The sequence below is a fragment of the Caretta caretta genome, chromosome 11 (genome assembly GCF_965140235.1).
Source record: "Caretta caretta isolate rCarCar2 chromosome 11, rCarCar1.hap1, whole genome shotgun sequence".
Lineage (NCBI taxonomy): Eukaryota > Metazoa > Chordata > Testudines > Cheloniidae > Caretta > Caretta caretta.
In genome coordinates, this window is record NC_134216.1 from 29,772,952 (window position 1) to 29,793,289 (window position 20,338).

The 20,338-nt window shown below is 41.0% G+C and overlaps 1 protein-coding gene across 4 annotated transcripts in view; it reads left to right on the forward strand.

The window, feature by feature from the left end:
- KCNJ3 (potassium inwardly rectifying channel subfamily J member 3) overlaps window positions 1–20,338 on the forward strand; it is a 298,653-nt gene that overhangs the window by 4,059 nt on the left and 274,256 nt on the right. For 3 of the 4 annotated variants that reach the window (XM_075117834.1, XM_075117835.1, XM_075117833.1), the window contains exon 2: window positions 12,548–12,764. The exons of the other annotated variant lie outside the window; for it this stretch is intronic. In XM_075117834.1, coding sequence (XP_074973935.1) covers window positions 12,548–12,764 — 217 coding nt within the window. The remainder of the gene's footprint in view (window positions 1–12,547; window positions 12,765–20,338) is intronic. 4 annotated transcript variants of the gene reach the window in all.

The following is a 20,338-nucleotide window of genomic DNA, read 5'->3' on the forward strand; positions in this document are numbered from 1 at the left end:
AAAAACATTTTTTTAATATTCTCGAGGGTTATTGGTAAGAGAGGTTAAGAGATCCCCACCCCGTGCCAAATTCTGTTCTCAGTTACACCTGTGCAAGCCCTTTAAAATCATGGTTTTAACTAAGGCCCCAGTCCTGCAATTTGAAAAGTGTTGGCAGAATCCCATTGATTTCCAAACAATGAGGCATATATGCCACAGTACGGTTATATGCGGAGGCTGCAACTTTATTAAAACTTTGTAAATTACCTGGAAGGGCTGTTCTAGAGCAGGTTTCAATTGATCATCAATGGCTTCAGCTTGGCAGACGTGAGGGTGGAAGTGAGGGCTATGCCCATTCAGGCCTGCCCAGGAACCCTGGCTGGAAGCCAGGGTGCCAAACTGTTCCCCCTCTTCCATGCAGGAGGTAGAAGAGATGAGGGGACCTCACAGTGTGTGAGACATGAGAGCATACCCTCTTCTTGTGCAATGCTGTGCTTAGGGTCCTTGCTCAAGCAGCCCATTGGGTTACATGGATCTCACCTCGGACCCTTTTGAACCCACCAACCGTACTAGAAACTTTTAAAGTCATGACAGATGTTATTTAAACCCTAAATCTGGACCTCCAGGATGCTGGCTGGAAGGTGAAAAATCCCACACAGAAATTTGACAGTTCTGTCATATGGGGAAAAATCCCTTCCAGAGCCTGAAGAAAACTTGGCAATCAGCTTTCTCCTGGCATCCTAAGAGATCTAGCTCACTAGAGAAGGGGGGGCCTGGAAAAGAGCCCAACATGGCTGCTCCCAAGCACCAAACAGACACAGCCTCCACCTTCTTGCTGCCCGGTAGGGGAGAAGTAATGAGCTGCCCCATCCCCACCCTCCATGTCCAATGGAAGCAGCAGTAGGCAGTACAGGGCCCCTCCCCCATCCCACAGCACAGGGAACGGGGGTGAGAAATGAGAAAGAAGCAGCACCTTCCCCCCTCTCCCATACACATATGCTATGGGGAGGGAGAACCTGGCGAAGTGCAGGAGCTGTGCCGCAGCTGCTCCTGCCTGAGCTCTCTCTCTCCCCCCCCACTTGTGGGGGTGTCCCCATTGCTCCTGGACCCATCAACGATGCACACTGCCTAGCCAGATGATCACCAGTGAAAGTGTCACACTATATGGATTCAGTGGCAGGATTGTGGCATTTAGACCTGAACAAATGTTTCCAAATGAGATTATTCTCTATTTTCAGTAGTATTTGGAGAACCAGGTCCATAGTTATGTACTAATTCGTGGTAAAGTGTAACCTCCAACTATGGTGTTAGCGCACACATTGTCCTCAACTTCAGTCAATTTCTTATATGCATCATAGGATAGAAATGTTTAAAGAAATTATAGAAATTAAGTTGCTTCTTTATTACCCTGCCAGGATAATTTCCATAGATCAAAAATAAAAAGTTACGGAGGTACTCTAACTTCCCCCCTTCGCAGCTATTTTAGATCTTTTTGATAATGAAATCAGACATTAGTTATATATTTTCCGTATCTGGTTAAAGGGGATTGTTTTCTATTATCAGTTGTTTAAATTACTAGAATAAATTATGTGTGAAATAGCCTGGTTGGTGTTCATTTAGTCTTTAGGGGGCACCAAAATAAACCATGGAACTGCTTTACATTATTAGGCTGTACTATCCAGTTAGAGGTTATGCTACTGATTTTAGCCCAACATTATATTTAAATTATATATTTTAAGGAGTTCAACCTTGAGGTACATTTCAATAACAATGCTGCTTTGTGAATTAAAAAGTTCTCCCTTTGTATAATTTTGGCATGCCCCTGCAAAGGATTATAAGAGGTGAAGCTGCTTTTAGAACTTGCCATGATTCCACAAAACTTAGCAAATATTACAGATGTGAGTGCATGACTCTATAATCACTTTTTGTGCTTGGTTTAGAAGAGTGAGCCAGTCCATGAGTGAGATTTATTGTGGAAATTTGTTGAATATAAATATTTCTGTGAAGAAAACTTGTCTTAGTATCAATTTAAATAAAATACCACATGCATTGTAATATGTAGAAATAAAATCACATAAAACCAGGCTACAATTAAAGGCATTATATTAAAAATTATACTGTAGAATGTTCATACATACTGTGCCACACAAACAGTAACAGTATGAGAGTTTGTTCATTATCGTAATTTTGGATGGATTGTGTCCCTGAGCTGACATGCATAGAGGGTGCTCTCCCCACTCACATTTCTCCCTGACTGTGGAAGGATGAGGTGGTTTTGTGGAAATGTGTCCTCAATTTTTCAGATGTTGTGGAGTGCTCTCTGCAAGGATGGGGATGTGTGTGTGGAGTGTCCTAAAGGAGAAGGGTAAGTTAGGGGCCAGAAAATGGCTAGAAGCTATGTACACTGACCCCAACTAACTCTGCAGGGTGTACTCTGAAAAGTTTGTGAATCTCTCTTCACCATGGCTCTTCGAACATGCGCAGGTTCTGGGAGCTGAGCCCAGAGCATGCTGGACAAAAGTTGGCTCCTAGATAGAATTATATGACAAAAAAATTCTGCAGTGAGAGTGATCTCGTAGGAAAAGGAAAACTTCAACGAAGAGTACTGATACGTGTAAATAGTCTTTTTAAAAAGTTTTCTATTCCAGTATAGTATTGGAAGGATATCCCACTATTTCAACATGGAAAACATTTTCCTATGATTTGTGTGACCTATGCTGGATTTTCTTTGTTTGGGGAACACAGGAGATTCATCTTAGAGGTTACTGAAACATTGTTTTATCCCAAGACAAAGTAATAAGATTGGAATCTCAAAGTTATGTCTACAGCTGGTTTAAAAAAAACTTTCTGTTAAGATGCTTATTTGATGGGAAATAGCTTTTTCAACAAATTAGAATTTTTCACAAAAATGTAAGTTGTTGAAATATTTTTGATTTTTGCTGAAAAACCAAAAAACTCAAAAACTAAAAGTTCTGGAAAACATTTGGTTTTGAGGTTTTTGAGGTTTGTTGACAAAACCCCAAAGATTTGGACAAAAGTGAAAACCATGTCATTTCTATTGACTCCTTTCTCTCCCGACCCCCTTTCCTCTGCCATAAATATATATTTCCCAGCCTGCTCTGGTTAACTCTGCCCATCATCATAATGGTCTTTTGAGATCACTGGCAAACTACAGTTCTATTGTTTAAAATAATGTAGGGGCCAGACGCTTGTACTCTTGTTCAGATTGAGTAGCACCTTGACTTTGTTAGGACCTCTTGTGGAATAATGGATTATATCACAGAAATGTAAAGGTTCTGTAGCGTAACATTAGGGGTATCCTGACCCTACTTCAGGGTACTAGAGGGAGCACAGTGATGAACATCATATGCAGGGTAGAGTGATTTCATATCATGGTTTGGACACCCATAGAACATTCTACAGCTTTGATTAGACTTTCTCTGCCCTGTACTGAGTTGCTGTTTGCTCCAACCCTCTCCTTTCTCCTCCCTCACAATTGCTTCACCTCCGCTTCAATCCACCTGCCCTTCTTATCTTCTCCCCTGCTGTCTCTCTCCTTCCTTTGAATATTCCCTCTCCCTTCGCTTTTCTTTCCGTTTTTTAGCTTATTCCTCTTAAACCAAACCCCCTTTCTCCCCTCCCCTCACCTGAAAAAAAAATTGTGGAGCTAACATGTTTGCTACCATCACATTGTTCACTGTGTGTGTTATACCCCTTCCCTCACTCTAGGGTGACCAGACAGCAAATGTGAAAAATTGGGACAAGGGGTGGGGTAATAGGAGCCTATATAAGAAAAAGACCCCAAAATCGGGACAGTCCCTATAAAATCGGGACATCTGGTCACCTACCTCACTCTGTGCCTGTCTTGTCTATTTACACTGTGTGCTCTTTGGAATGGTGATTGTCTCTTACTCTGTGTGTAGAGTGTCTAGCCTAGGGGGTCTCAAACTCAAATGACCACGAAGGCCACATGAGGACTAGTACATTTGGCCTGTGGGCTGCATCACTGACCCCCCCCATGCTGCCCTGGCCCCGCCCACACTCCGCCCCTTCCATGAGGCCCTGCCCCTTCCATGAGGCCCCGCCCCTGCCCCACCTCTTCCCAGCCCCCATTCCAACTCCTTCCCTGAAACTCCCACCCCAACTCTGTCCCATCCCTGCCCCCAGAAGGTGTAGGAGGAGTGCGGGGTGCAGCAGGGGGCTCAGGACAGGGGGCTCAGGGTGCAGGAGGGGTGTGGGGTGCGGCAGGGAGGTTGGGGTGCAGGAGGGGTTTGGTGGGTAGGCTCCAGCCCAGCGTGCACGGCAGGCTCCCCGCCTGCCTGCCTGTCCTACCCCTGCGCCGCTCCAGGAAGCAGCTGGAACCTGGGGGCGTGGGGGGGGGCACAGGGGTCTGTGTGTTGCCCTGGCCGCGCTTTCAGGCACCGCCCCCCACAGCTCCCATTGGTTGGGAACGGGGAATCGTGGCCAATAGGAGCTTCGGGGGAGGTACCTGGAGGAGCGGCCAGGGAAACACACAGATCCCTGTGTCCCCCCTCCCCCAGGTCCCGGCTGCTTCCTGGAGCAGCGTGGGGGCAGGGTAGGCAGGCAGGCGGGGAACCTGCCCTTGCCCCTCGTGCGCGCTGGGCCGGCCGGAGCTGCTCTAGGTAAACGCTGGGGACTGCGGGGAGCTGGCGGGCAGCAGAAAATAATTCCGTGGTCCGCGTGTTTGAGACCCCTGGTCTAGCCCAATGGGGTTCCATTCTTATTTCATTCTTAGACACTACTATAGAAGACTTTATTTTTAATAAAAATTAGCTTCAGGCTTTGTCAAGCAAATTTGAAAATGTCATTGTAACATCATATTAAAACTTATAATGAACCAGATTATAAATGTTGGGTTTTCAAAAATGCAAATTAAGGCTCTGATCCTAGAAACATGTACATAGGTAACTTTATTCCTGTGAATACACCACTTGACTTCAGTGGGACAACCAGTGTGCTTAAAGTTTAAGCATGTGCAAAAACGTTTGCGGCAGCAGCCATTAAAATTGCATTTTATTAAAACCAGTCTTTGTAGCATAAAATATTGTTATGTCAGAACAAAATAGCTTCAGCATTAACAATGAAAAGTAATTTAGACTTTCAATACATTATCAAAGTTATTGGTGAACTTTTTTTATGCACATAGACCAAAATTTTCAAAAATAGGAGCCTAAAATTAGGATCCTAAACCCTAGGATTTAGGGAGCTGAGGGTGGGATTTTCCAAAGCACCTAAGTCCCATTGACTTCAAACTGTGAATTTTGGTAGAGAAATATGGCCTGGTCTAAGTATTTCAGCCTTCTTGACTTGTGGAAGTTTAATATATCAGAAAGTGGCAGATATAACATGGACTGTTCGCTTATTGGTTTTGTGTCTGAATTTGTTTTGTTCATAATAAGAGAGGCATTGAAACCTTGGACTTTTCCTTTTCAGCACAGATGAGGAATTTAAGTGTGAAACTTTTTAGTAAAAAAAAATAAAATAAAAAAATTTCCATGTAAATCTGAAATTCTGCTAACATTTACTACTATGACTAATGAAATTCTAACACCACTACACAGAGTTCGGAAACTAATTAAAGAAACAACCACAAAACATCTACATTAGCAGTTTAAAGTGGAAAGAAAGTAAAGAACTAGAAAAATGGAAATTAAAAAAACCCTGATCTAAATATAATCAATTTAAATAAAAATCATTATTTAATATTTTTTAAATGTCAGGTTTTAAATTATTTTTAAAAAATCATGATTTTATCTACACTGACCAGCTGCTGATCCATTAGGACAAGTGGCTGAGGAGGGAGAGGGAGTGGGTGGAGCCATGGCTCTTGCTCCTTCAGCCTACTGAGTTGGTCAACCACTTGGGAACATGCTATGTATTGAAAGGGTGCAGCAAATTGCTCCCCACTTCCAGTACAACTGGGATGCTCCTGACTCTATTCGTGGGTTGGTGCTATTACACGCTACTCCTTATTTGGGATATACATATAATGCAGTAAAGCATCAAGAGGTTTGCAAGGCTATTAAGTATCGTGCATCTTCCATGATCTTCTCAGTATTTGCAATCTCAGAAAATCAAAAATCCTGAGCTGAACCCTCTCGAGATCAAAAATCATGAAGCAGAGCTCAAAACCTCATGAGATTTGCCCAACAAATCCTGAGATTTTTAGAACAGTGGTTCTCAAAGCTGGTCCGCTGCTTGTTCAGGGAAAGCTCCTGGTGGGCCGGGCCGGTTTGTTTACCTGCCGCATCTGCAGGTTCGGCTGATCGTGGCTCTCACTGGCAGCGGTTCACCACTCCAGGCCAATGGAGGCTGCGGGAAGGGCGGCCAGCACATCCCTTGGCCCGCGCTGCTTCCCGCAATCCCCATTGGCCTGGAGCGGTGGACTGTGAACAAGTGGTGGACTGGCTTTGAGCACCACTGTTTTAGAAACATCATCAAACCATGTTTTTTAGTCTTTTGACTTTTTAATTCCCCTCTACTCTTCTGGCTATGTGTGTGAGATAATTTCAGGTTGAAAAGTCAACCTTTAATGCACACAAAAAAGCCTCTTCCTGGCTGCTCAGATGGAGACTTCACTTACCTCTCATCACCCCTAAGCTGTGGAAACTTCCGTACATTTTCTTTTAATATCTTGACTCCCTCCTGCCTTGATGCCCCCTGGAGCTTCTCTTCTTCCCTGGACCCAGGAGTACCACCTCTTCAGCTCTCCCTCTCCCTTGCCTTACTGCCCCCCAGGATTTCTCTGCCTGGATCCCAACCAACACTGCGTTCCCCTGGCTGCTTTGGGAGGACTCCCCTTTCCCACAGCTACCACCAGGCTGGGAGAGTTGCCGCCTCCATCTCCCACCCCATCACTGTTCTCTGCATCCCCTTCAACCTCCCTCCTCTCTCCATTCCCTCTGCAACTCCTACATTTGCCTCCTTCTCCCCCCCCCCCGCCCCATATCCTTTATTAAGGACAGTCTCACTTCCACATGCATCTGGATTGTAGGGAAATGGTGGCCATCTTGCTGGCTTCAGCCCCACTGGCAGTAGTAGGAGATGGTGGCCATTTTGAATATTTATGAAAATTAATAAGTTGTCAATGTCAGCCTTTCATTATTTTTTTCATGAGACAGGTAAGTGAACACCCCCAAATCGCTAGTCATGATAAAATGGAGAGAGGTGGCAATACTGCACTCTTATTCAGCTACCCTGTTGTGCTGTAGCTCAGCTGAGATCTCCTGTGTCCATCATGGTCATAGAAGTTGCTGCTGCAGGCCACCAAGGGCTGCTGTGTAACCTGCCGAGCAGGCAGCCAGGAGGCCTCCATATCTACTCTCTTTCTGGCTTCCCCTACTGGATCCAGGGAGAGATGCTGCTGGGAGAGTTTAGGCAGTGGCAGAAGGTGTGGGGAAAAGCCCAGCTTTACCTCAGACAGCTCTATGCAGCAACTAACTATCCCCTACAGCCTTCAGCATCCATCTTAGCTAGCTTAACATTCCCCAGACTTTCTGCAGCATGCACCCCCTCCATCCCCACACACACTCTCCCTCATCCATGACTTTTGAGTTTTGTGTAGCTCCATGCCCCACCTCCGTCAGTGCTTAAGGCAGCTTGTGTTGCCTATAAACTGAAGTTTATGGTTGTATGCAAAGTATTTTCAGCTATTCAAAGTGCATACAAAACACAGTGGAGTAGCGCCAATTTTGGCAGCTACTGATTTAGATGCCATCATGTCGTAACCATGTCACCAAGTTAAGTACAGCACCCTTATTCAGTTGCATTGTGTTTTTACAAGACTGCTAACAAAAACAATTCCCTTCCAAAATTGTCTGGTGGCCCACCTGTATGTTTTTGGCAAAATATTGTTCCTTTGAGAAGCACAGACAAGGATATTTATACAGATGTGTTTTAGATATTTAATTTGATTTGATATATTTACATAAAGCTCATTGTTTTGTGGTAGGATGTGATAGCAGAGGCAACTCAGTCACTTCTATCTACGATGGATTTGAATTCATTGTCGTATTGGAATCCTGTTTTAATAAAATGCAATAAAATCTCTTGGGCTTTTCTCACCCCACCCCATATTTCACAGCTAAAACTTCAGGGCTATAAAATATAACCTGTGATTACATATGAATCTGAAATATGATTTTCTTAGAGACTGGCTTTGGGTTTTTTGGTATAGTTTTAAAATGTATAGGACCAAATCCTGAGAGGGGACCATAAAAAATAAACAGGCAATTATATCACAGAACAAACATTTTACAAAGGGTTCTGGTGATGTTATAAACTATTATGTTAAAACATGAGTATCCAATCTCAAAATGGAATTATAGCACTATCATTTAAAAATTCAAACAGATGCTAGTGGTTGACCAACTCAGTAGGCTGTATTATTCTAGCACTTCTAGTAGTGCTAGACCTGTGGCTTTCATGGTTCTTGCTCTTCCACTGCTCCTATTTTGGTTAACCCTGAAATTTCACAGAGAATTCCTCATTTGTCTCTCTCTCTCCCCCTGAACACCCCGTTTCTGACCCTCTGTTCCACTGCCTATCTGAAAGGATCTTTAGGTTTCAGAGGCTTTTAATATACAGCTGCCAGAGCAGAGTCCTCTGTTGCTTAAAAGCTGGATCTTTCTCTCAGGGCAACTAGTATGACTTCCTCCAGTGCCATAAATGGTCGGATTTTGTAATTCACTGCTATGCTGACTATAATACATTCAACACTACAATCCAAGGGTGTGTGTGTGTGTGTGTATATTAAATATATGCAGATATAGTGTATAGTTTTATGTAAATGTTTACGGTCCCAGTATAACTAATTACTGATGCCTTCTGAATTATAACAACAAAAGACATAATTAGAGGAAATAATACAAGCTGGATCCTGCCAACATTTAAGAATGTAACTTTATCAGTGTGTGTAATCCCCTTGATTTAAATAAGACTATCCATGTTAGTTGCGTGCAAAGTAAAGTTGCATGCAAGATCTGGCCTACATCAGTAATGAATAGTTTTAACAGGTATTAAAATATTACTTTAAACTAGAAGCTTCATTTTGGTCACTTATATCAAAAGTTGGTATTTGCAGATGTGCCAGTTTTTGATTTAGTTCACTTTTACTTAGAAAAAATAACTTCTCTGTTTTATGAGGTAAAGTCAACAACAAACTGTGGTTACCAGCAAAGGCTACAGTGGTCTGTGCTAGCCAGCATAGTCAGAGCACTAAGAAAGAGAAATAAAGAATCAGAGCAACAGCAGGAGGTGGGAGAGAAGAAGGGAAAAATATGGCAGAGCAGCAGGAAAGGAGGTGTATTGAGTCAATAGGAAGAGAAGAAGGAGGGTGATATATGGTAACAAATTGCAAAGTATCCTTTGTTACTATACATCATATGTAAATTAGTAATCCAAAAATTATATTAAGATTCAATTTTTGTGCGAGATCATGGCTATATTAACAAACCACTTGCATTTCACTCAATTTATTGCCTGAGCCACTCGATGAAATTAAGTACATAAAGTTGTTATATTTAGTTCTTGAAGGTAGGATAATTTTCTCTTTATAAGCTGGTAATTTACAAGGTTAAAACTAACTGGAAATAAAATGGAAGATTCCTTCATATATTATCAGGCCAGAAGGAACCATTGTGGTCATCTAGTCCAGTGGTTCTCAAAGCCGGTCTGCCGCTTGTTCAGGGAAAGCCCCTGGTGGGCCGGGTCGATTTGTTTACCTGCCACGTCTGCAGGTTTGGCCGATCGCGGCTCCCACTGGCCGCGGTTTGCTGCTCCAGGCCAATGGGGGTTGCAGGAAGGGTGGCCAGCACATCCGTCGGCCCGCACTGCTTCTCGCAGCCCCCATTGGCCTGGAGTGGCGAACTGCAGCCTGGGAGCCACGATCAGCCGAACCTGCAGACGCGGCAGGTAAACAAACTGGCCTGGCCCGCCAGTGGTTTTCCCTGAACAAGAGGCGGACCGGCTTTGAGAATCACTGTTGTAGTCTGACCTCTTGTATGACACTGGTGTTAGTTTTTCCCTGAATGATTCCTATTTGAACTAGAGCATATCTCGTAGAAAAACATCTTGATTGTCAAATGTCCAGTGATGAAAAGTCTAACACAGCCCTTGATAAGATGTTCCAATGGTTAATTATCCTCTTTTAAAATTTGTGCACTATATTTCTAATCTGAAAATGGTCCAATCAAAAAATGTAGCCTATAAAGCAAAAGTTGCAATTAAATTAGATTAAAAAGTGTCTTTCACAGCACTGGAATGATATTTTTCATCTTTATGGTTACAGCCATAAAATATGACTTTTTTTTTTAAAGTGTTAAACTCGGAAGGTTTATGTTTTTTAAGCAATGTTGCTGCCTTATACAGATAGATTAAGATGATCAGAAATGGAAAAACAAGTGACAGTTGTCATCAACATTTTGAAATCTGTGAATTTTTCCAAACTGCTTTAAAATAGATTCCAGTTGAATCTTGATTTGCAGAATTGCCTTTGATATTCCAATTCTGCTACCTACCAAATAGCTTTCATAACGACTTGACATTAAACCTAGAAAGCTTGCATCCTGTTTTCCCTTGTTCACTAACAAACGGAATCATGCAAAAGAATAACATGAAGGAGGACATATGACCTGTTTTTGATAAAAGGCAGTTTTAGCTGTTGGTGTTAGTCTTGTGATATATTTTAAATATAAAACAAAGCATAGAGAAAAACTGAAGGGCTTGTCACCATTGCCATGCAGTTTGAACTATGGGGCTATGAATAGCAATGTGCACCAAAGTGCTGCACTGTAACTCCCCTGTGTGGATGCTGCTGGCACAAACTAAAAGGTTCCTAGTTCATATTAATGTAATCCTCTTCAGACAGTATTACATTAAAGTGATCTAGGAACCTTTTCATTCACACCTGCATCATCCACATGAGGGAGTTTGAGTGTAGCACTTTGGTGTACAGTGCTATTCAGGCCACCGTAGTCTGAACTTCAGGGCAGTGTAGAAGTGCCCTGAGAATCTATACATCATATAATAATAAACCCCACAGGCTTTATTTGCAACTTATAATTACCAGTGTACATTTAGATATGGTGAAATTTACCCAGCTTCTTTAGAGACACAGAAGTTGCTAATGCTGGAGAACTGCTATGGTTATGATGCATCAGACAAGGAAAGAGGACTCCATGCTCCTTGTATGCAATAGAGTTGGGCTCCACGACTGCGTTGTGAAGGGCAGTGGGAGGTGTCGTGTTTTGGTGGCAGGCATAACTAGTGCGTTTGAGATGAAACAGATGTTAGTTCAGGTGCTGAAATAGTAATGACCTGCAAAGTTTAACTTAAATATGCAGATTTTTTTAAACTAGGTTCATTTGAGCTGAGACCTTGAACTTCAACATTCAGCTCAGAATATTTTTACAGATTTGTTTTGAGGTTCTTCAAATACAGCTTATAGGAAAGAAGTTGAAACCATTAACTACAACAACAAACACCGCTCTACTCTGTGATTATGCAGTTATGCACACTGAGTATGTAGTTATAGAGTAAAAACTTCTAAGGGAATACTTTAAAATATGTTTTCTACTCACTTTTACACTGCCATTAATCATTGTTAATCAGCTTCCATACACCTATATTTTGTTGAGCAACCCATTAATATGTTTAAATGCAGTAGATGTATGAAATAAGTTTATTATAATAGGCCTGTAAGTGGACTTCTGACTCTTTGGTCTTCTCGGATACATTCTGTAGCATGCAGTGGTTTTCTATTACACTTTAACATATATACACCAGTTGGTAATAGGTTAAACTTGTAGGAAGGGCAATGTAACACACTCTGGCTGCACAGATACTTATTAATGGCCTGAATCTGCCACCCTGACTTTCAGGGAGTAGTCCCTTACATGTGACTAGTCCCATGGACTTGATTGCAACCACTTGCCTAATAGTAGCAGGGCTCTAATTAAGGGTACTCTTCAAATTTCCTTTCACCTGTTTTTGTGGCTTTTCAATGAACTCTTGCTGCTTTTCTCTGGGGCCCCCTAGTCAAACATGCACATTTACACTCTGTAGTCTGAGCTATGGGAGGAGCTGCCCCTACACGAATACTTCATTTGACTGAGCTGTTCTGTAAAATTAGGGCTGTGAATGAGCTGCAGAATTAGATTAAAGGCACATTTATTTTACTCTGATTTTATTTCCTGACTTTTCAGTGTGGCAGTGTCCTGGTGGCAGAACCACCACTGCTGTACACCCACTTCTGTAATTTGTGTGAACAGACATTTTGGGGCCAGGCATTTTTCCAAAGCTCTTGAGTTAGTGAGCTGTAATTATAGTTAGATGTATATTGTAAATAATTCATGCATGTTCTATATGAACAACATTGGGTTTCTGCCTGGTTTTCTGTAACATAGCAGCGTAATGATTTGTTTGGATTTTGTCTCAGATGATTGATAATGCAAAGTGTTGGCAATGATGTGAATTGCTTTCAGGCTGTCTCGAAAATTGCTGTACTAGCGGTGATTTCTTCTCTTTTTTTTTCTGCATGCTTGTCTAGTCTCGGCAGACACCTGAGGGTGAGTTCCTCCCTCTCGATCAACTTGAACTGGATGTAGGTTTTAGCACAGGGGCAGATCAACTTTTTCTTGTTTCCCCGCTTACAATCTGCCATGTGATTGATGCCAAAAGCCCCTTCTATGACCTCTCTCAGCGAAGCATGCAAACTGAACAGTTTGAGATTGTCGTCATCCTAGAGGGCATTGTGGAAACAACTGGTGAGTTAAAAAAAACAAAACAAAAACAACCACCCAGCAAAAATTATGTTTGTATATAGTTTATAATTGTGTTGCTTTTTCCAAAAGCGAAATAGATTTTTACAATGGCTTTTATTCTGTTGTCGTAGAATGTCATTAATGAATACAAGGTTACTGTACACCTATTTTCATATGAACTACATATTATTTGAGAGATTGTTTTGAAAACTAAAATGTATGTTTTATAAATATGCATCTGCGTGCCCAAGATGGTTGGTAAGCTAATACAATAACAGTAAATATCTGTAGAAATTGATTCAGCTGCTCAGTTGTGCCTGTATCGGGCCTTTTGGAAAGTAGAAAATAAATGACAGATGCATGCAGGTCTGTTCTCTTTGCAGTCTTTACTGTAGAATAATGTATTTTATGTTTGCTGCAAGGTACATGCATGATTGTGTTGGAGTTACTAGTGGACAGACTCACCAGTATGCTTGCATGCATGCTGATAAGCATGGCTTCAATGGGAGAATATTTAGAGATAATACATTTAGGAAAATATTCTATTTACTATTTTTTCAGTTCATATTTTTGTTTTTAAATATTTTTGAACTACCCAAATGTAATAGGGGGGAAATATTTAAAATAAAGAGAAACTTTTGATATTAGATTCCTTCTAAAGGGGAAAAGTACACTGTGTGCATAAACAAGGGAGTATATTTTATGAAGAATTTATGCCACTAACTGTATTTTTAATCCAAACATACTGTTCTAATCCTGAACATTGTCAGCAGTAATGTAATTTGAATACACCACCTTTGGGTCCAAAAAATACCAGTTTTTTGAGGATGGAATATTGAATAATATAGGGCCATGAGCATTTGGACAAGAGTCAACGTGCACAGAGGTTGTGGCAGGATAGAAGCCAGAGGGACTAAGCTCGCAGTCCTTGAATAAATTCAGTTCAGCTTTCACTGAAGTCAGTGAGAGCAGAATTAGGTTCTCTATCCTTATTCAACTAAAACTCCTGCTAACATTAGTGAGTGTTTTGCTTGTGTAAAATCTTAAGAACTGAGACTCAGAATGTTTATATAAACAGAACTACTACGCATATGCTATTTATTAGAGATTGGTGATATTGGGAAAAGAATTCTGCAAATAATAATTAGAAATTTTAAACTTGCTTAGACTGTGTTTTCACCCCCTTTTTAATTCACTTTTTGTAAATATTCTAGTCTTAAGATGGTCTTCATGTTATCAAAATCAGCTGCTGGGAGTAGGATCTTATTCTGCAAACCCTAACTCACATGAATTTTTAGATCAGGAGCTAGATGTATAGAAGTAGACAAAAGTGTGATAAACGAAGTGAAAAATAATATATGGATAAAGCATGAAAAAAATGAAAGCGCTTAGAGTACAATAGAGAGAATGTGAACAGAAGATAGAAGAGGAGAAGCTCAGAGAGAAAGCAACCCAATTCTTGAATTAACTGGTGAGAGATGAAGCAGAATTAAACGATTAGAGTCTGAGAATGTAGAAGAAACAGTGGAGTGCAGCAGGGAAAGCAAGCTTTGAGAAATTAAATGGGAAAAGGATGGTACTGTAAGAGGACTAAGAAAGAAGAAGGTGGGGGCCTGATTTCATACAAAATACATTTGGCATCTGCACTGTGAACAGTTTTTACCATGAATCTGATCTAGAGAGAAGAAAAATACAAGTGATACAAATAAAAAACTGAAATAAAAAGGCAGTCTAGTCTAGTTTCTGGTGCCAAACATATTACTTGTAGGGATTTACCACATGTTTCTGGATTGAACAATAAACTGAATCTAGTGGAAATAAAGTGAAAATTAGAAAGTTTCTCTATTACCTTTTACATTTAAAAAAAAATCCTTCTCCAGTTTTTTCCTTCCTTTCCTTCCTACCATCTCTTCCCAAAATATACTGCAATTTAAAATGAAAACTTGTTTAAATTTTATCAACTGCCATGTCACCTTCTTTTTAAACATACCAGTTCTGATCTTCTCTAAGGACCAGATTGTCATCTACCTGGGAAAAGCTCAGAGTTCCCACTCAGACTGTTCTGATTTTTTGGGGGGGATGGGAGGCAGGATTTGCCCACACACAGACCTTGAAGAAGGCTTACCCCCATAAATCTCTGGAAACCCCATGGATCTCAGGATACCTGGCAGAAGCCAGGGCTGTGCACATGGACATCCTTTCCTATGCACTAGTTCCTAGGCTCACTTGTCTTGTGATTGCTCCTGAATCTTTCCTTGGGAGATCAGTTCTTATAGTGGAAGGTGCTACCTGTGTAGGGTAACACTAACTCATCCACTATTATTTTGCCTGGGTTTCTGGGCTGATGATGCTGTGGAGAAGTGGTCACCCTCTGACCACATGGTTTTCACACAGAGAGGCTTCTGTGATCTCTGAGACCAGCAAACACCACTTAGCTTCTTTCACATCATTTGGGTTCCCCCCACAACGCATAGCCTTAAATACTGCACGCTGACGTTTTTATTTATTGGATCCATTTACTGGCCTTTTTTAATGGTGTGTTCATTGTAAGTTTAACTGAGATCCTTGGATCACTTTTCACCACTGTGAGCTCTTCCTCGCACTAAGGAAGTTTCTGATGTAATATTTTCAATAAGGGGAGTAGATTTGGCAACAGACCCTACCGCCTTCATATGGTAAATTGAGGCTAATGAGGAACTCCCTTTCTGCTTTGATTTGGGGACAGCATCAGCCCACACATTTGGCCTTAAAAGCATAGCTTTAAGGGAGAGGATCCTCTTTTGAAAATATAATAATAATGTTGCTATGACTTGTATTCATATAGATGTCACTTCTGCAGTGTCATCTAATGGTCACAGTTGAATCATAACAAAGACGCAGAAACTGTAGTATCCAAACTCCTTTGGAAGAGTGACTGTATTTCCTCAACACAAAAATGTTCCACAGCAGTTCCAGGGAAACAAAATGGGTTAGGACAAAAGTGGACCGATTTCTCTGTCTGCACTAGCAATATGTGCTTTCATAGGCTTCCCAGCAGATATGGTCTGAAGCAGGAATTTTTCCTCCAAATTTGGACAGCAGGTGCAGCTTGATGTATGTTTACTATAATGAGTGTATCTTAAATAGAAGAGTATCTCTGTTATTCCAGTGGTATTCCAAACTAATATGATGTAAATTATGATGACTAAGTGCCCTGCTTCCCACCTTCCATTATTGTGAGAAGTTGGGATATCTCCTTGAAGAACCAGGTAAGGGTTATATAAAAACTACTCTTTTTAATTTTAAAGTTCAGTAGAGAAACAAGTGGCCAAAAACAAACCAATCATCCCTGCCTCCCGATTTCAACCCTACAAAATATTCCTTCTATCTACTTTAAAAGTGATCTGCTAATCTACAGCTCAAACAAGCATTAAGATTCCTGGCATCACTGAAATCAATGACAAAATTCCCATTGACTTCAATAGGGCAGTATTTCAGCTCAGTCATAACCTACTGCTACAGCTAGGTTTCTGCTTGCTCCTTTATTTTTAACAGTTGCTTAAGCGCTTCCCTTAGCTGTTCAACTCAACCCTCTTGATGATGCTGATCTTTAGAGTTGCTGAACAAAGGGCATTGCATCTGTATAGCATCTACCATGATCAGTCCATACAGAAGAGAGGAACAACAATTCCCATCTAGAAGGATTAAAATCTTCCTGCCAAACAACCCCTAGAACCAGGAAAAACTACCAACAACATCACTGTATATTACAAACATTCCTATAGTAAAATTATAATCTGGAATATATTCTGTATATTCTGAATCACAATTGCAACAAAATGCTACCCAGTTACTAACATACGTCTCCCCAGAGGCCACGTCTAAAGTCAACGTTCACGTTACTCACCCAGCTTTTAGGTGTGCCTGTATCACATGGAGCCCCAACGTGCAAGTAGGACACCAAAGGAAAATAGCAGTTTCCTGTGTCACTGCCTACTTTGTTAGTAATGGTTTCATGGTAGGAAGAGGAGGATGTACTTCTGTATAGGTTGGCGTTGACCCATGTAGCAGTGAATGTATGAGGTGGCCTTGGAGAAATGCCATTCCCACTAACACACACGCTTGCTAAAATTTGCTGAATGTAATGTAACAGCAGAAAGGAGGAAAAAGGTGAAAGGCAGCGGCTCTACTGCCAGCTACATTAGTGGCTATAATACCACTAGTAATGCAAGAGGACATACCTGCAGGTGGATGGGGGCTGTGAAGAAACAGCCTGCCACTTTTCCTTCACAGGACTCAGCCTGGCTAGAGCTTTTTCTGCTGTGGGTTTTGGGCCGCTTTCCTTGCCAGCAGTGTATCATCTGGGGGTTTATTCTAATTACTTCTTCTCTCATGTAGTGTAGGACCAGTGCCTTCAGGCAAGAAATGGCCTTCTGGCAGACAACACTCTTGGGTGAACTGGTCCCTAAATCTCAGCCTAATATACTCACCTAGAACAAAATGACATTTTGTGCCTTGCTGAACAATGATCACCCTAAGGGAGTGTAGGAAGACACACAGTGCTAGTGTAAGTAGGTATACTGGAATGTCTGAGATGATTCCCTTTATGGTCCCTGTTTAAACATTGCTGTTCTTGATGCCTTCTGTAGGATCAACAGGCATGGACTTCACTCCTCCTTCCATGAAATTATCTCTGAGTGACATGCAGGTTCCCAAAACATGGTTCCATTGAACCCCTCTCAAACTTTCAGAACCTTCCCTCAATTTAAAGCCCACCAGACTTCTTGACCTGTATCTTGGTGGGTTGTCCTTAATACTATCATCTGTGCTTTCATAGAAGTCCTTACTTGATTGGTGTCAGGGTTCCTTCCCCACTCTGAACTCTAGGGTACAGATGCGGGGACCTGCATGAAAGACCCCCTAAGCTTATTTCTACTAGCTTAGGTTAAAAACTTCCCCAAGGCACAAAGTTCTTTGTCCTTGGATGGTATGCTGCCACCACCAAGTGATTTAAACAAACCTTCAGGGAGGGCCACTTGGAGCCCTATCTCCCCCAAAATAATCCCCCCAAGCCCTTCACCCCCTTTCCTGGGGAAGGCTTGAGAATAATCTACCAACCAGATAGGTAAACAAGGTGAGCACAGACCCAACCCCTTGGGTCTATAGGACACTGAAAAATCAATCAGGTTCTTAAAAGAAAAATTTTATTTAAAGAAAAGATGAAAGAATCACCTCTGTAAAATCAGGATGGAAGATAACTTTACAGGGTAACAAAAGATTCACAAACACAGAGGAGATCCCTCTAGGCTTAGTTTCAAAGTTACAGAAAACAGGAATAAGCCTCCCTCTAGCAAAGGGAAAATTCACAAGCTGAAAACAAAAGATAATCTAATGTGCCTTGCCTTATTTACTTACGCTTTTTGCAATATTGAGACTCATTTTAGGATGATTTTAAGAGAAGGAGTTTTTCTGACCTGATGCTTCTCTGCTTCCCTAGAGAACACACAAACAAGAAGCCCAAACAAAACCTCCCCCCCCTCCCAAGATTTGAAAGTATCTTCTTTCCCCATTGGTCCTTTTGGTCAGGTGCCAACCAGGTTATTTGAGCTTCTTAACCCCTTACAGGTAAGGAGGAATTCTAGGCTACCCTTAGCTGTATGATTATGACCGTTGGCTAAGGAGTTTATTGATTATCCAGTAAAGAAAGGTGGAAAGTGTGCAAGTTTTCCTGTTAAAAAGAATACAGAAAGCCTAACCTTTTAAAAATATACGTTTATGATAGATCAGTAATTTTAATTGATTAGCATCAACGTTTCATTCCAAATCTGTATTTAGTGTAAGTTCAAAACCTTTATTTTTGATGTTGGTCATGTTTCATATATATGATAAGTCCGTTAATGCCATTACTATTCTTCAGTGATAATAAATATGAGGTGAAGGTTAGTAGTTTAATGTTTCATTTTAAATGTAATGAAGGATGGAACATTTTTGCTATGTCAAATGAACACATGAGAAGCAATGATTCACTGATAATCCTAATTGTCCTGATCCCGGCCTCATTGAATTCAGTAGCAAAATGACTTTATTGAATGCAGTGGAATCAGGAATATGCCCCGTATCTCAAAATGTACATGTAGAAGGGACTGCTTTTTACTACATGTTATTTACCACAGTGATTGCATGATTGAGGATATGCAAGGGAGTAAAATTTCTTATTCCCTAGCATTTGTCTCTGTTGCTACTCCGGCCAACATTACTTCCCCCTTTTAAGTTCCCACAATGTGGGAAGTGTTCTCGGAGAACAGTTGCCTTAAAAGTGAGCAAGGGTTTTTCTGAAGGAGTTGCAAGCAAGGGATTGGGATTGTGTTTTTTGCAGCTTCATTTAATCTAGGTGTGGGTGTCAGCAATTTAGGAAAGAAGCCCCCCATCCCACTTCCAGATAGCAGGTTTCCCACAGAACCTTATTCCCATGCAAATTCTTCTGTGGGATTGCAGGAAGAAAGCAGGGCATAGTTTTAACCACAGAGTCCAAACCTTTCCATCCTTCTCTGTCCAAGCCTCATCCTGTCTGATAGTTGATGGAATGATAGGGGCCATTATCTTTTTGTTGTAATGGCAAAACCGTCTATTAAAATATTTTAGCTTATTTTATTCAAACTGATTTGAAATTTAATTTTTAGTGTTCAGATTACTGAACATTCCAATATTATAATGACAACGTGTTGAATTTGTTGCCACATCTATCCTGGCATATGGTTGATTCCAAAAGTCAAATTTAAGGCATATGCAACAATGTACTGTATGCACCTGTTCACGTTACATAATGCCTTTCTGTTATTCTGGTGTTTCTCTCTTTAGACAAGGATCTTCTCTGTTGCCATTAAGTAAACTATTGTTTGCCTAGAGAACTGCTTTTTTAAAACCTAAAATCTGACTCTACTTTCAAATTCACAGTATCAAAACATTTTATTTTTAGTTCTGATGCCTTAATTCCGTAAGGGTGAACCTCACTCTCGACAGAGGATCAGCACAGGGGTGAATTTCAAACACTGTGAATTTATATTTAGAATACTATACAGCCTTTCTTCCATTTTGCATCTACCCTTTTTTATTTCCAAAGTGAGTTTACATGTCAGCACAGAGGATATGATTACATAATATATCTGAATTTCAAAACCTTAAGCAGCCCTGTAACACAGTAAGTTTTCTGAAGCTGCTTTCTTTTTTTATAAAATTGACTTCCAGACAGTCATTACCAAGGAGAAGAGATCACTTTAGAAATAATAAAAATATCATATGGGGGAGCTGTGTTTTCCCCTTCAGTTGTGAAGAGCTCGAAAACTAATCCTTCGTGGTTCATATTAGACTCTTAGTCCCGTGCATTTGTTGATACTAACATGACAGAATGAACAGCAAAGGCCTTTCTTAGTGCTTATTGTTTCTATAGCTTGAGTTTAAATGGAAATTCAATACCCATCTGCCTAAACTCAGTTTTTGCTTTTTTTATGGTAAAATATTCTCAATACGCTCTTGAAAAGTACTGTGAACACAGGGGCCAGTCCTGTAGTCTCCCGGCACAAAGAAATCTTATTGATTAA